General features: G+C 44.1%; 1 protein-coding gene and 1 long non-coding RNA gene across 3 annotated transcripts in view; one reads left to right on the top strand and one right to left on the bottom strand.

Annotated features, from left to right (window-relative positions):
* Positions 1–11,548, bottom strand: part of SALL1 (spalt like transcription factor 1) — a 23,331-nt gene extending 11,783 nt beyond the window's left edge. Inside the window, exons 1-4 of one of the 2 annotated variants that reach the window (XM_068150538.1) lie at positions 11,251–11,548; positions 10,614–10,708; positions 6,760–6,793; positions 3,920–4,012 (exon numbers count right to left, since the gene is read on the bottom strand). In XM_068150538.1, coding sequence (XP_068006639.1) covers positions 3,920–3,995 — 76 coding nt within the window. In that variant the 5' untranslated portion in view covers positions 3,996–4,012; positions 6,760–6,793; positions 10,614–10,708; positions 11,251–11,548. Of the gene's footprint in view, positions 1–3,919; positions 4,013–4,105; positions 4,410–6,759; positions 6,794–10,613; positions 10,709–11,250 lie in introns of those variants that run through there. The other variant, XM_068150539.1, reaches the window with a different exon arrangement.
* On the top strand, positions 7,228–8,269 carry LOC137447220 (uncharacterized). The gene is made up of 2 exons (XR_010988827.1): positions 7,228–7,360; positions 7,601–8,269. It is a non-coding gene; the product is annotated as an uncharacterized lncRNA (long non-coding RNA).
* Positions 11,549–16,167: the final 4,619 nt, after the last annotated feature.

Below are 16,167 nucleotides of genomic sequence, written 5' to 3'. Positions count from 1 at the left end.
CAATAATGATTCATATTTCCACAATTAAAGCATGGATATGGTTAAAAGCCAGTTATGCAATAAGTACTGGTACAGCTAAATATACAGGAGGGCTTCTCCTCGAAGAGCCAGATGCTACTTAGTATCAAAAAGATAAATAAGGTACAAACTAAAACATAAATATTTTGCAGAAAGACAAAGATGTGGGTTATATAGGGGAAACGCACAAAATGGGCCTGAACTAACACCAGGTTTAGACGACTTCCACCATATGGGTTTCAGTAATTATTTCTGCATTGCATCTGCATAAGTGATATTTCACAAGGCCCCTCTACACTTCAGGCTCACCTTCGGAGAAAACACACGGGTCTGTATTTGATAGCGACAGATTGCAGTTATCGCACAAAAAGGCCTAATTATGTAACAAACTACAAGCAGCCTAACTAAGCAATTATTTCTCTTAAGCACCCTGTCCTTCAGATCTTACTAAAGAAAGCGATCATAATTTCTCTCATTTCATGGGCCCAGTAACAATTACATGGATATCGTAATGCTGCAGCCGGAATTTACCAAAATCCATTATTGACATGAAAAGGCACTGGTTCCGACAACCCTTTCTATGGAAGGCCAGCGAGTACGCTCTCTTCCTCAACGTCTAGCTGCCTTATTTCTCCAATGTAACTTTTACCCTGGAAAATTACACCCCCGGAATATTCTTTTACAGTTGGGAACACAACTCTAGTCAACTCTTTGAAACAAACAAACAAACAAAAAAATCATTCTGAAATGTCAGAAATGTCATGGAAGTGGCTGCAGTTATTAACAAAAGGAAATAATCCCACAATCTCCTGCCCACTTCCTACCAGTAATTAGTTACTTGTTGAATATAATTTACGCTGCAAGTAATTTCTGCTATTAATCTGAGAGCTGCCCTGGTTAATCCAATATGAACTTTATCACGTGCACATACATAGGATTTTACAAGGGTAAACTTAGTTATCCACTGATTGCACCAAAAATACGCTTTAAGTGGGAAGTCTTCCTGCTAAGAGTGAAATGCATGAGTTTTGAACTTAAAAAGAAAGCAAGAGCAGTAAAAGAAAAAAACCATAAACCCATGCTGTTGCACTCTGAGGAACTTTTTCCTACTGATCTTTAGATATGAAACCATAGCAAAAAGTTTTAACACACCAGAATTCGAGTCAGATGAGAGAAATTTTTAGGAGGCCTCTCTATACATCCACTCAAAACACTACCCAGTAGTATGCTGCTGCAAGTGTGTCAGGAACTAGCAATACTACATCTGCCTGAACCCTGCGCAAACTTATGAGAGGAGAAGAATGGAGCACTCTGAATTTCGAGGCTTTGTTTTGCAGTCTGAGAGTATATAATTCAAACTCGTCCTCACTGCAGCTCACCCACCCAGCCTTGCTCAAGTGTGAAGCTGCTGCCAGGGCTGGGGACCCGGGAAAGGTAGAGGGTAACTCTATGCTAGTATTATTACAGCGTTCTGAATCCTGAAACACCATTACAAAACACACCCTCAAGGCAACTTACTCAAAACTTACCGTCTAACCATGTAAATCAGCTATAACCTAAAACCATTACTGAGAAGGGCAGGGGAAGACCTCTACAGACTGTACAGCACAGCTTACTGCTTTTCCTGAGAAACGACTCGGTATTTAAAAAACAACAAAACAAACCCAACTTCGTAATTTACTTATTTAACTTACAATAGCCATGCAAACTGAACAAAAAGCTTCACTTCCGTGGCATCATTTCAGGCAAAATCTAACTCACTCAAATACATCTTTTAGCATCAGGCAGGAAAACTGCTCAGTTAACATTCCTTTCTCACACTCCCACTGTCTTTCATTTGAAAATGATGTGCAGAATCAGATCAAAAGCGTAAAACCAGAGGAGAAAGGCTACTTTTAAAAAAGATACTTGGAGGTGTTTGACCTGTGCCATCTGATGAAAACAAAAAAGACGGCAAACGTCAAAGGGTGCCATCATACAAAGTGAAGATGAGAAAAATCCTTCTTCTATTTCCCTCTCTGCTCACTTTAGGAGTTCTGAATTCTTTCATACGAGGCCGAGGAAAGACAAATAAAAGCCTAACGTTTTCCCTAACTCCTGCTCCAAATTTCAAGCGGAAGTAGAAATAATATCGAAAGAGAACTAAGTATGTTTACTGAAATGAGAAAGGGGATTACACTGCGCAAACGGCAAAACTTGAGTGCACTCAAAGCGCACAAAACTCATCTGAAAAGCTAAAGTCGCCTTGTAGGAACCAGATTACTTTTACGAAAAGTTTCGGCAGAGCTACACGAAGCGACTGCTGATGTATTTGCTGGTTTGCTAAGTGGGCGGCCCAGGGATTTTGGAAGCCCGGTTAAGAGCTCGCAGAGGCAGGACAACATCCTGCAAACTTTCCGACTTGATTTATGCACGGAGCCCGGACCCTCTTCCCGTGTTTCGACCCCGAGCAGCCGAGGGGCGCGGGCACCACAACACGGCCCAGCTGCTCCCGGGGCAGGGCGGCAGCTCGGCGAGACACAGGGCAGCAGGCACCTCCGGAGCGCGGAACGGCCACGGCCGCGGAGGGCCCCTCGCCAGCGCTTCCTTAGAAAGTTACGAGGGAACCCCGAGGTGCTCTCGGCCGGCGCGGCCGGTTGACGAAGAGGCCACCGCCGCGCCCTGGCCAGCCCTTACCTGCCGGGCCGAAGCGCTTCTGCCCCGCCGCCGGCCGGTACCGGCGCAGCCCCGCGGCGCCCGCCCTCATGGCCACTGGGGGAGCCGGCCGCGGTGAGCAGGGGGAAAACGCTGCCCCCGCCAGCCCCTGCCTTCCCGGCCGCAGCTCCCGCCGACCACTTGTCACCCCGGGTCCCGGTACAGGTAGGAGCACGTCCCCACTCCACCACCCACCGGGCTGCAGCGTTCTCCGAAATTCCCCTTCTCCCAGAGAGGGAGAAAAAAGGTAGGAAGAAAAGAGGGAAGGAATTAAAAAAAAAAAAAAAAAAAGGCTGTTTCACACGATCCTTCTCCAAATCCTGGCGGACACAAAGCCAGTGCTTATTCCTCGCTCACCGACTTGGAGGGGAGGAGGAGACAGAGGAAAGAAAAAAAAAACCACCAACAAAAAAGCCACAACTTTAGGGACAGAAAACAAGCTCCGCGCTACTCGGGGCTTCTGCGCCAGGGGTCGCGGAGCCCCTCTCCGGCGCGGCGGCTCCCGGGACGGGGCGATCCCCGTGCTGGCCCGGCCCGGCGGCCCGGCCCGGCGGCGGTAACTTTTCCGCCTCCAGGAAGCTTTCGGGGCAGCCAGAGGCCAAGGCTGCTCGGCGAAGGGGCTGCGTACCCCGCTCAGCGAGACTGCGGGGTAGTGGGGGGTGCGGGAGCTCCAGGGTCCGCAAAGGTGCTGGGAAGCGGGGGGTGGCGGAGAGGCAAGAAAGTGGGTGCCCGGGGCTGTTTTCCGCCCCTTTCGGGGGGATGGTGCGGGCAGCGTGTGTGGCCGGACAGCACATCCGTCCCGCGGGGGCTCCTGGCTCAGCCACCCCGCGGCAGCCCCACTTTGTTTCCCCGCTCCGCGGGGCACGGAGAAAGGCGCGGGGGGCGCGGATCCATCTCCCGCAGGCTCAGGATGCCAGACCGCCCCACGGGGGGAGGGCGGAGGAAAAACATCAAAAAACGGAAAGAGTTTGGAGTTTCGTTAAGAAACAGACGAAACAAAACACTGAGTTAAAAAAAAAATATAATAAAATAAAAGCCAAGAACTTGGATCAAAATCCCCGAAGGACACCCCCCCCGCACGTATCTCCACCAGATCCAGCTGTCCCGCTCCGCTGCCCAACGCGGTCCCGTCTCCCCGCAAGGTAAGTTGATCTATTTTGTGTGTGTTTGTGTTAAAATGTGTGCGAGGGAGAGAAGAAGAACTCACCATTTCGCTGTGATAACAAGGCCAGATCGGGGTCGGATTGGAAATGCTGAGGCTTCGCCTGCTTTCTCCGCGACATGCTGGCTCAAACATCAGCTGGGGCAGAATAAAAAATTACTAAAAAAAAATCTTCTCAAAATTACGGAAATCGAGCCTCCCCCCCCCCAGCCTCCCCAATCCTCCGCGCACCGCGCATGTGTCCTGCTATAATTATGATTATCAATAATGCATTGCGATTAATCATAGAGGGGCTCTTTGAAAGGCGATTGGCACATGGCCAGCTCTATTCAAACCAGCTCGCCTTAATCAATTAGGCGCTGATTTGCTGGAGACCCTTGTCTCTCCGCCGCTCCCACCCAATGAGTCGATCCATGTGGCAGGAGAAGGGGCTGGATTTCCCCAAAGCTGTTTGGATACAGTTTAACCCTCTTAGCAACCAGCTGGGGCTGCATCGCGCCATCCCGGTTACTATAGGAATGTGTCTCCCCTCGCCCCTTCCTGCAACCCCGACGGGCTCCCCGCGCCTCCCTCCGCCCTCCCGCCGTTTTACACTACTTTTTTTTTTTTTTTTTTCTTCTTCTTTCTTTCCAATATTAAAAAAAAAAAAAAAAAAAAAAAAAAAAAAAAGAAGCGCGCTTCTTCCCCCGTCTAGCCCCAAGTCCTGACCCGCGGAGGGAGGGCAGTGTAAGCAATAATCGATTGAGGGGAGGACGCACAGATGAGGGGCGGTCGGCGGGGAGCAAAGCGCCCAAAGGGGCGGCCCTGCGCCCCGGCGATGCTTGGCAAGTGTCAGCGCGGGAGATCCCGCTCCGGGCCTGGCTCTGGTTGCCGCCCGGCCCGGCGCACTGCCGCTCGCTCCGTCCCACTGATGCTGCTGCTGCAAAAAAGTTTCGTCTGTTTTTGTTTGGTTTGGTATTTTTTTTTTCCTCTTCTTGTGCCCGCATTTGCAAATAAAAGGCCATTCTCGCCCTCCCCCAGCTCTTGCCCGACATCTCCCACCCCCCCTTCCCATATATCACGGGCCCAAGGGGTGCTGAAAATAGGAAGGGTTTGTTTTTTACCTCACACATTCCCAGGACAATTAAGGGAGCGCCGCTGGGAGCGGCGGGCGGACCAGGCTGCCGCTCCGCCCCCGTCAGCCGCGCCGCGCCAGTTGGCTGTGCCCAGAGTCAATCCGCCCGCCACCGCCCGGGGAAGGCTGGTGCCAACGGTAGCGGCGCGGGCCCAGCTCTGCACCCTGGCCGCCCCTCCCGTCCCTACAGGCTTCTCCCCCTTTCCTTTCCTTCCCCGGGTGCCTCCGCTTCCCCACGGCATTACTCCTGACTTTTGTTTCCGCTTCGGACGCGGGAGCGCTGCGCATCTGCCCGCTGGAGACAGGTCCGGCCGCGGGGAGGCCGGCGAGGGGTGCGTAACGGCCGCGGTGCCCCGCGCAGGAGCCGCCGGGCCGAATGCGCGGGTAGACAGAGCCGCCACAGGCGCCCGGAGGGGGCCGGCCGAGCTCTGCTCACTGCCTCTGGGCTGCGCGGCGGGGCGGTCACTGGGGTTGCGCCGGGCAGAGCCACCCCGGTCCGGCTGTCCCTGTGCCCGTGCGCGCCCCCCTGGTCGTGGTTTGTCCTGGTGCTGAGCACTCGGAGTAGCAGAACCGTGCTAGCAGCGCGCTCCTGTCATGTAATAATCATGCATCAAACTTGAACGCCTGTCTGTTACTTCTAGAGGAAGAACCTCTTACAAATAAACTTTACGATCTTGCAATGAAAAGTGTAGTTGCAAGGTGTCTACAGACAACACAATTTTTAATTGCTCGTCTGTCTACCGAAACGCATACACTGCGGGTACAGGGCGTGTTGCGCTCACGACGCTCTCTTTTCTCCGCACTCCTCCTCAAGTGACTACGGTCTGCGCACAGAAAGTTGCTGTGCAGTGAGCCGAGCTGCGAGAAGCGGGAGCGCAGACGTTTTCCTCCACCCCGACCCATCTAGTGCTCTCTCCTCCCACTACCCCCGCTGGATTATTTACTCTTCTATAGAAGCTACTCCTTTTTCCCATATTAATATTAACAAACTCTCTGTAAAAGCAAGAGGCTGATCAGATACAACTCATTTCAATTTCAAATGAACCGGTAAAACCTAGAGAGCGAGAGAGAGAAGTGAGCAAGGGAGAAATCTTGCCGTTCGAGGAGCCGGCTCACTCGCGATTTCTCCTCATTATTAAACGAAAGAGACTGTAAAACGTTTAGCAAGAAGGGTGAAAAAAAATAGCAGCCGCAAAAAAACCCAACCAAACAAACGCATACGAACCGACAAAGCCTCCCAGGTGCCACTCCAGTATTTAGTCAGTGTTGCAACGTGGTCACTGACGCTTCTTTTCATTTCTGCACAGGGCGAGCCCCCTCCCTCCCCGCAGTATTTGGTACAGTAGAATTTGAGAAAAAGACAAACGAAGCTATCAGCGGGGATGATGTTGAAGAATGAAGATAATAATCTTGCTATAGGTGGTACTTCACATGACATTATTTTTCACTGAATATTTAAAGAGATGTTTCGGCAGAGATGGATACACTCAGTGCAGGCTGACACTCTCCTTTACCCTGAGACAGTGGGATGGAAACCGAACCTGAGCGTATACAAATGCACACTTTCCTTATAACCGGCCACACGTAGCTGACCACAAAATACCCACGTCGATCTATTTACACCTCTGCGTCTGTAGTTCTAACGCTACCGAACACTCCGTTAGCTCCCCGCGTTTCTAATCTAGCCACTTCCCCAAAATTATTCTCGTTTGCAATTTCATTACACATTTGACGATTAACCTTAAGACACATTTCCCCAGATGAGCAGTACCTTTGCTTCGTGGCTGGAAAAAGACGGCCGTGGACTGGTAATTGATAAGCAACAACAGCAAAAACGAGAAGAAAAACCGTGGATTAAAGCAAAAATAATCTGGAAAAATAATTTTTATAACTTTTTTTTTCCCCCTCCCCGTTTCTCTTCCCCCTCACTAGTGTATAAAGCAGCGCCTGGTATTTCATCTAGGGCTGCCTGATTATTTATTGTTTGTTTTCCTCTCCTTCACTGGGGGCCGGCGGGGTGGGGAAATGGTGGGGGCAGAGCAACATTGCCAGGGTTAGAGAAAAATCGGTCTCTATTGCCGTTGATAGCAATACATCAATTAAACGTCATTCTCTCTAATAGAACTTGTGAGAGTTCACAAGCGTAAATAGTCTGATCTTGAGTTTTCCCTCTCGAAGCTCCCAATGACAGTGACAGATATTTTTCCCTCCCTGCCACACCTTGGAGATTTCCCCCCCACCCCCCCCAGATTATTCTTTTTAATGGAGGTGGGAGGCTTTCTAGTGTGCTTCAATGCAAATCAGCCTGGCTGGAAGACACCCGTGGTGGGAATCGATCTCCAGTTCATTGAGATGAGCACAGAAGGGAGATGGTAAACAGGGGATAATTTGCAGTTCATTCTGCTGAGACGATTTCAATGAGATGCAACACACTAGACCGGATTATTGTTATTAAGGTTTGCTAACAAAACCCACACCCCTATTACGCAGGGGTTAAAAGCTGCACAATCCTCACATAGTTACCATACATCATTAATAACGATTTGGGGGGGCAGGGGGGTGGAGGGGGGTGGTGGTAGGGGGAAATCCAATTGATTTCATATTTTTGCAAGCGTGTAGCGGCTCTGCGGGCGGAGGGTGCGGGACGAGCTGCTCTGCCGGAGAAAGGACCCCGAAGTCAGCCCAACCTGCGACTCCACTCCGTCTCCGTATGGTCGACAAAGCATTGCCAGTAGAAAACTCTCTCCGTCTAACCGAACCATTCGTATTTATGTGCTACAGAAATACCCACTTTTCAGTTAACAGGACAAGTTGTTTTGCTGTGTTGTTGGATTTTTTTCCTTTCTTCCTCGTCCTCTCCTATGTTCGCCTTTTACCCCCTCCCTATCCTTCCCGGCCCCCTTTTATTTTAAACTAAAAAAGATACTGCACAAGAGTTTCAAACGTCGCTACAGTGACCTCTCCAACAAATCGTTTTCCAACTAGCGCAGGTTACATGTATTTTAGAAATGTGTGTAATTAGGGGCTTCCAGATGCTGCAGTCAGCTGGGAACTTGGCTTTGTGGTCCGCTGTATAATAAACTTTTGAGACAGTCCTGGGGCGCAGCTACCCAGGGACAGCGAGCACCAGCTATCTGGAATTGTTTGATTGTCAATATCCTGGATCATGCTATTCTATATGGACACTGCAAGACCTATAACTGTGGGTATGACTACTTTTGTGGTCATGCTGTCAGTTCTCCCTCTCCCCCCTCCTTTTTTTTTTTTTTTTTTAATTAATTTTCTAATAATAATTCTCCAGGAATTCTGGGGGTATGAGAATTAAATTCTTCTCCCTTATTACTGACAACTTATAATTGATCATTGCTCACAAACACAAGCTTATAGCCACATAATTGAATCATAAGCAAAGCAGATTGAGCCAGTGGAAAAAGAAAAAAAAAATGAGGGAAAGAACCTCCTCCTCTCTCCCCTAAATCCCAGAGAATTGCAGTGATGGGGAACTCCCCCACGTCCCAGATAAAAACGAACATGACTAATGCTATAACCGGCCAAAGTGGGATTATTTAATTCAATTCTTTCTATACACATTTACTGCCTTTTGTTTGACCTGGTGGCTGACAAATTTTCACACCTTTTCACTCTATTGATGAAGATGCTTCTGAAATGATTATCAAGAGATTTACAGCCATCACCACCCACCTATGGGAAAAGTAGTAAAATCAATCGCTCAATCAATCAGACCCCTCTGTGCATATCTTTTTAATCTGCTCTTTTAGCTGTTTTATTACAACACAAGCATTAAATATGTTTGTTTCAAATTTAACACGAATGCCTCTGAACAACTCTGTCAATTTACACATAAATCATGAAGCAAACAAGCTGGATGGAAAGTTCTTTCCCCCACCCTGAGGGGTGGGGGTGGGGGAAGAGAGTTAAAAAACAAGGAATAAAAAAATACCAGCAATATCCTACATCAGCATACAGGCAACTATTCTGTACGTACAGCACACCAGGCAATAAAAAAAGCAACCAACATTCAGAAAGCTAAATACACAGCACTGGAAAAGACTTCTATGCACTTTTACAAGACTACACAGAGAACCTAGAAAGTGCTAGTAATTACAGATACTCTCACATGCTAAAGCCTGCCATTATTTCCTCTATTTGCTATATTTTATTAATAGCAGAATGTCCTATTTCTTATTATAAAATAAATGTGGGTTTTTTTTATTTTTTACTTTAAATTGAATACCACACACTTCAGAAAGTGTTTTTATTTCAATATTATTATTAATCCCAAGGCATCACTCTATTCTTTAAACACTTTTGTTAGGTTCAAGAAATAAGTTAGAGGATATTTCAGGTAGGCTGCTTGTATCAGAAATCTTCCCACCGGTTTGTAACACAGTGGTTGTCATGTAAGAATGAGCCTATGAGATCTATAGACAGCCAAGAATTTTATGCAATGCCATGGGAGAAGTTTGCTCTGCAAGCCAAATGCCTTTACATCCCAGTGTAATTACTGGTTTGGTTTGGTTTTAAAATATTGCAGTGGATCCCAGACTCCACCAAAAACCCAGAGTTTTAGAAATGAAGTGACAGAGATTTCTCCTGACATAGATATAAAATTTTAAAAATCACCCTGGGCTGTAAAGACATCCTCCAAAGACACATTGGGATGTCTCTCATCACAGAAATAGCTGAGTAAAAAAACAAAACCAAAACAATAGCCACTGAAATATGTAAATGTCACAAGAAGAGTCGCAAAAAAATATAGCTGGTATTGAATGATAAGATATAACTAGCTATCAGCCAAAATTTCCTCCAAACACCTTGCCTTAAGAAAAGTGCATTTATACAGTAGGAAAACTTCATAGTCATAATTGGTGTGCACCCAGGTAGTTATTCATGAGAGTCTTAGTGCCAAGTTTTAAACAACTATCATTGTTATAATTTATCAAAGTGCTATTTAAAATAGTGTAGAATATGGATGTGGGAGCCATTTAAAAGCAAATGAAGGAGTAGGACTAAGGCATGTATTTTCCAGGATATTTTGGGGGGGGGGGGGGGGGGGGGAGAGGGGGGGATGGGGAAGTGTCCTTAAATAAGTGTTCCTTAGGACTTGCTTACCTTTGAAACAAAATGACACAAAATTCTGTAGTTTGTCAAAATACAAGGGCAACATTTTGCATCGCATTTTTCTCTGAAACAGAACCTGTGGATGGTTTTCTACACAAGAATCATCTAATGAAGTAAGACCTGTGGTTGTCAAAAAAAGGTTTTCACTATCAAATAATATTTACTGAGTGTGCATTTTTATTTAAATTTCAAAGTTTCATTTTAATCTGGAGAATATGCAGTGATAATGGGATAAAAATGTCACAAACCTCAGGGGAAATGTTGCCTTGAGAGTCCCAAATTTCTTGACTGATAAAATGAACCTAACCACCCCTCTCAGTTGCAGGGCAAATTTTTGATTCTAATATGGTAGAACTATTTGTAAGCACAAACATTTGTTTGCATAATATTGAAGTGCCCTGATTAATATATGGTGTTTACAACGTGAAAATTGTCGTACACTCTGCATCAGCACAAAAAGCTGGCTTGGCAGCTGCTACTTACAATAAAGTAAATGCCTCCTGGATAATGTTCTGCTTTCCATGCCTGGGCTAAGCAGAGTCCTCACCGTCCACCTTCTGTCCTCAGTTTTGACCATCCTGTTAATAGAATAGGTCTGCAATGACAGTGTGCAAATCATATCCCTCTGTGTGTAAATATATTTACTCACAGGCTTACACACACATTATCTGGAGCCTATTTCCTCATGGAGCAATATGATCCCCCAGCCACATTTCTGCAGTTCTCTTTTCTTCCCATTAGTGATCATTTAATGTTCAGACGGTAACAGCAGCCATCACCTACTTCAAAAGGTAACAACAGAAGTTTCTGATTTCTTGAAATAATTCTGCAGCAGGGAAGAGGGGGAAGAGTTGAACACTGAGCTGCCAGCCAGATACTATATCAGTGACAGAGACAGCCTTGTAAACTGCAGCTCTATAAACCCAAGATCATTCAGTTCCCACCTAGAAAATTTCCTTTCCTTCCCTCAGCAAAGCTAAAGTCACAATATGCAAAGAGCAATCCTCAAAAAGAGTCTTTCGAAAGACTTTTCCTCACAAATCCAGAAACTATATTTGGATTTAGTGATATTGTTTTGGAATTTCAGTAGCTACTGTACAAACTATTTCTTGAATCTCACCCTGTGTTATATATTCTGTGTTTTGGTCCTTCTTCACAGAACTTCAGATTCCATTTCAAATGAAATGTCCAGGATTGCACAGCACATTTATTCACATGCTGTAAGCAGCTTTCTGCAGTCTAGCTGACTCTCCTCAGGACTGTACACAGTCATTAAGCTCTTCTGAGCTCACTCCTAGTCACTGACACCCTAGAAGAGGTGACTAAGAATTTAAAAGCTTGAGAAAATTTTAGATCATACTAAAGGCATTTGTGGCAAAAAATCATACATGTGAAGACAAACACAGGTCCAGTCTGCACTGGTTCAGCAATTCAACAATTATTACATCATGTAAGTAGTACAACAGGCAAAGCAACAAAGGGAGAATCATACTTGAATATAAGAGAACATAGTACATTTAGGAAGAACTTGTATCAAACAGCAGTGCTTATTCTACATCCATTTGCAAAGCTCAAGAATACATCATGAAGAGCCACTTTTGTCCTCAGAAGTTTGCAACACAAGCAGCCAGTCCTAAACATCTTTGTTGAAATTCATCCTTGTGCAGGAGGCAGAGCACTGACAGGACATCATGGGCAGTGTTTCAGTCTGGAGCTGCATATGGGAAAATACCCAGCAGGCGCTGGTGATAATCAAGTGAGTTGTTTCTGACCACCATCTGTCACTGCCCCGTGCCAGGAAGCCACTGTCCCACCAATTGAGCTGGGGCAGTTGTGGATGGACTCTTCCAGCTCCTGTTGCACTAGCATTAGCAGAAATGTTTGCATGACTTCCTCCCCAAGCAAGGGGTGGAAATCTCCTGTATGGTACAACAGTGCGTGGTGTGGTAACTTCTTAAGTCATTCCAGCTGTTTGCAAATAGAATATGCATCTAAGCCCCCAGTCTATACAAAGTGATTTCTGAGAGGAGCTGTATTTGTGTGTGTGTGCCAGATCAGGCCCATTACTAACTTCAGATGAGCATAAACAATTGTTACACATAAAAATGATTTAGAGAAGGCATCACTGACAATGCTTAGGATGTAAATACCATACCTCTAAGTAAGATGTCTCTTGTAAAAATGTGTCATTGACAACTGCATACCTTTACACTCCTACACATTGTAGGGCTTGAAGTCACTTGCTCTGCCTCTAAAGTTTACTCAACCTGGCTTCTGCAGTTGAAGCAGCTTTCATTTTTATGCTTTATGAAAGCACAAGCAACACTATAACATGTAAGAATAACAGTTTCATGAAAACATAGAGCCAAATGCATTATAAATGCACTGAATTAAGTGTAATTAAACAAAGGATAAATATGGTTCATTCCCTCCTCCCTTGTCAGCACTGTTTTCTCCAATGCTGTACATATAATCTCACAGCACAATATCACTGCTGCACTCACTCTGTTCAAGCAGTATCATTCACTTACTCTTTGTTTCATTCCTAGAATTCTCTAAGAGCAGAATTCAATTTCAGCCAGTGTTGCTCTCCAAGGGCTGCCAGACCTGCTGCTCCTTTGCCCCACTGGTAATGGATTGCTCTAAAGTAGGACAAGACCTGCCTGTGTTCAGTGATGGGAGTCACACTGAGCAGAAGCAATTAGGTAAACTCAGTGCAAAGGTAAAAAGTGATATGGACGGGAGCCTAATGGGGGAGAGATAGGTAAATCTACATTCAGGGCCAGCACTGCCACCACCTTCACACAGCACGCAGCTGCCTGGGGCTGCAAAATGTTTAGTAACACTTTCTTGTGCTAGTGACTGTGCCTTGTGAGGGGCCTGTGTTTAATGTTTTGCCTAGAGCAACAAAATCCTGTAATGTAACTGGTGCTGGTTGCCATATTCAGAGAAGCCTGCAGGAGTTTGCTAGTGACTTGGAAACCACTCACTGCTTCTGTAAGTAAAACAACTCTGACAGTTTAGGAGTACAGCTCCTTAAACCACCTGTTCCAATCTGCTAATCACAGGTAATCTTGGCTTTTCAAGAGGATTACTCAAAGACTATATAAATACTAAATAACTGAAGACAAAAACTGTTACTGGTAATTCGCTTATCTTTTTTTTTAAATGATAGCACACAGTTATTTCTGCAATAATTGTAACCAGTAACACTCTACAGTAAGTTCTCACAGGATTGACTCTGCTTTCAGGGATGAACTGTTGAATATACTTTGCATATCTTATTATTCAGCTTCCTTATTGTCATTCTCATAAAATCAATCAAAGTGATAACTGGTATGTCTAGAAACAGACAGAATTTAATCTGGAAGAAATATACATAAGTATATTAGCACTGGAAGTGTATCTGCTTAGAGGAGCTATGTATCACTACAGGGAATGCAGTGTTCTGTGCTTGAAGCATTGGAATATATCTACAAGATTACACTAATTTCAGTCTAGAAAGATGACATTATGAAATACTGCTTGGAAACATGCATGTTATGAAGCTGAAAACAAGCACACTAGAAAATTTGGAATTAATTGAATATACTTTCACTTTATGACAAACCATATTGCAGATGTTTACATTGTATTCAATAAATATTAGCTGTAAACCTTAATACAACCCCAGATTTTGGTAGGTCCAAGGGTTTGGGAAAATCCAGGTGTCAGTTCAGACCTTGTACCCCTTTGACTGCCAGTCTGAGTCCCTGTCTTTGTAGGCAAATCCTCAGAGGTGTGGCCACGTGGACAAGGACAAAGTTGCCTTGGAGGCACTTGCCCTCAGTGCTGCAGTGGTCCTCTTTGCCTGTGGATCTTATGATCTCAGGATGTCCAGGAGGTTTGTGCGTAACGCTGGTCATCATTTTAAAAGAATATATTGCAAACTTTGTAAAGCATTTCCCTCTAAAATTTTTTTTCTCCCCAAACCATATATGTATTATTGGCTAGACTATCCCAATAACAACTAGTTTTTAAAACATAGCCCACAAATTTAAGTGGCTCAACTTCAATGTATTCTAGGTTTCTAGGTTGGACTGGATGGCCTTTCTAGTCCAGATTCCCCATCCAGTCTGGGCTAGCCTACAATTCTGTGGTAGAACATCAGTTTTACATTGGGCTATATTATTTGCATATTTACTGCTTTATTATATCTTTCAAATAATCAATATAATTTGGACTTTGTTGTGGAAAGAGTGAAACTACTTGACTGACATGATGGTGAACTAACTGCATGAGAAGCTCTGACTCTTTTATTTCTTTTTCATTCAGAAAAGGGCAAACAAATCTGGATTTGTTCTGAACAGAATTGCAGTACTGCAGGCTAAAACTTTCCTTCTCAATCTAAAAACTTTCCTTCTCAATTTAAATTCATTTAAAATTGTTATGCTTTACAAACTTCCAAGTGGGATTCTAATTGTTGACAGACATTTTACATTACATGTGTCTATCACTTTGATTTAATATGCATTTTCAATGAAATTTAAAAAAAGACCTCCAAGGTGGCAATTTAACAGCAATACATGCTGTGAATTTCAGATATAAAAAATATCTAGTTTTCAAGGGTTTTTTTTTTGTAGATGTGAAAATAGCCCTCCAGGAAAAAAAATAGTTTAAAAAAAAGGAAAATCAGAGGATGTCTGTGTGGCTGAATTATCAGAAGCTAAATATCTCCAAGAGCATTACCTACTGTTTTAGTCAATCACAGCCATCAGAGGCAAACCAGGTTTTACATTTATGCGGCATTTTAGTAGTGCACTTCAAAAAGTATTAACCATGAAAGACAGCAAATATATTTGGAAACCCCACATCTGGTTTATTACATCTCATGACCTGATTTAATTTTCTTCTACAGAAAAGCCACATTGAAATCTCTGCAAGTAATAGGTACTTCTTGTCAACTTTGATAAGAAACATTTGAAAGGAATTCTAAATGTATTCTCAAAGCTAGCTTTTCTGTGTCCCTAAAAGAGTGGAAACCAGACCTAGGAGAGCATACAAGCCACAAAAGAGACCTTTTCTATACGAAGTCCAGTTTTGAAATCCTGAGACCTATAGTTAATAAACAAGCCCTAATCTATAGGCACCAACAGCACACTAGGAACAGTTCTGCATCTTTTACTCTGAATTTGTTAGACAAAATGTTATCTACTTTTAAATACCCCCATTTTCTTCACAACGTCATTACAAGCATCTTGACTTTGGCTTATTTTATATAAATATCTTTAGATCATCTTCTTTGAGTAGTCTTGCAGGATGTCCCAAAACCTACACTTGATGGCAAGAATAAACACTCATTTAACTTTAAAGGCTGCCAGAAAGGTTTGGTTATTTTGATTTAGGGGAATCATTTAAATTAATCCCTATGCTTGTGTAGAAAATATGTAATGTAATCCATTTCTGTCTTCAGCTTCAACTTGCCATTGGGGGAAAAAGTTAGTTTACTAATGTTCTTATCTTGAAAAACTTGGGGGGGGGGAAGACAATATATTTTTAAAGAATTCTGTCTTAATGACATTGGGAAAGAACTATTATAATACACAACTGTGTACTTATACCTCTGCATAACTGTTGTTTAAGCTAACACACAACAGAGTTATCCAGTGGGAGCACTAAAACCAGATTCTATGCATGTGTGTGTGTATATCCATATATATATATATATAACATATCTTTTTAAACAAAACCCCCAATTTTTTAATTTGGTTTTTTTTTAATGGCTTTCTGCCTTAGCACCCCAACTCAGCTAGTGCTGTTGTGCTACAGAAAGCTCTCATGGTCACCTTTGTAACATCTTCCATCTTGCTGCGCCTCTTTTCAAACTGCGCAGAAATGTTCATGTGATAAAGAGCTTGGGTTTTAATTTAATTTTTACTTTAAAATTAATCTGCCCCTCAGCTGAAAGAAGTATGTAGAGCATACTCTGCCAGAGGCATGAAGAGGAAAAAATTAAAGGAGAACTTTAGCTATGGTAAATCATCGTAATGCCACTGAA

This window comes from Melanerpes formicivorus, unplaced genomic scaffold (genome assembly GCF_026170545.1).
Source record: "Melanerpes formicivorus ecotype bairdi unplaced genomic scaffold, bMelFor1.0.p_v2 SCAF_20, whole genome shotgun sequence".
Taxonomy (NCBI): Eukaryota; Metazoa; Chordata; class Aves; order Piciformes; family Picidae; genus Melanerpes; species Melanerpes formicivorus.
The sequence above is the reverse complement of the archived record's forward strand: the minus strand, read 5'-3'. Positions and strand labels throughout refer to the sequence as shown.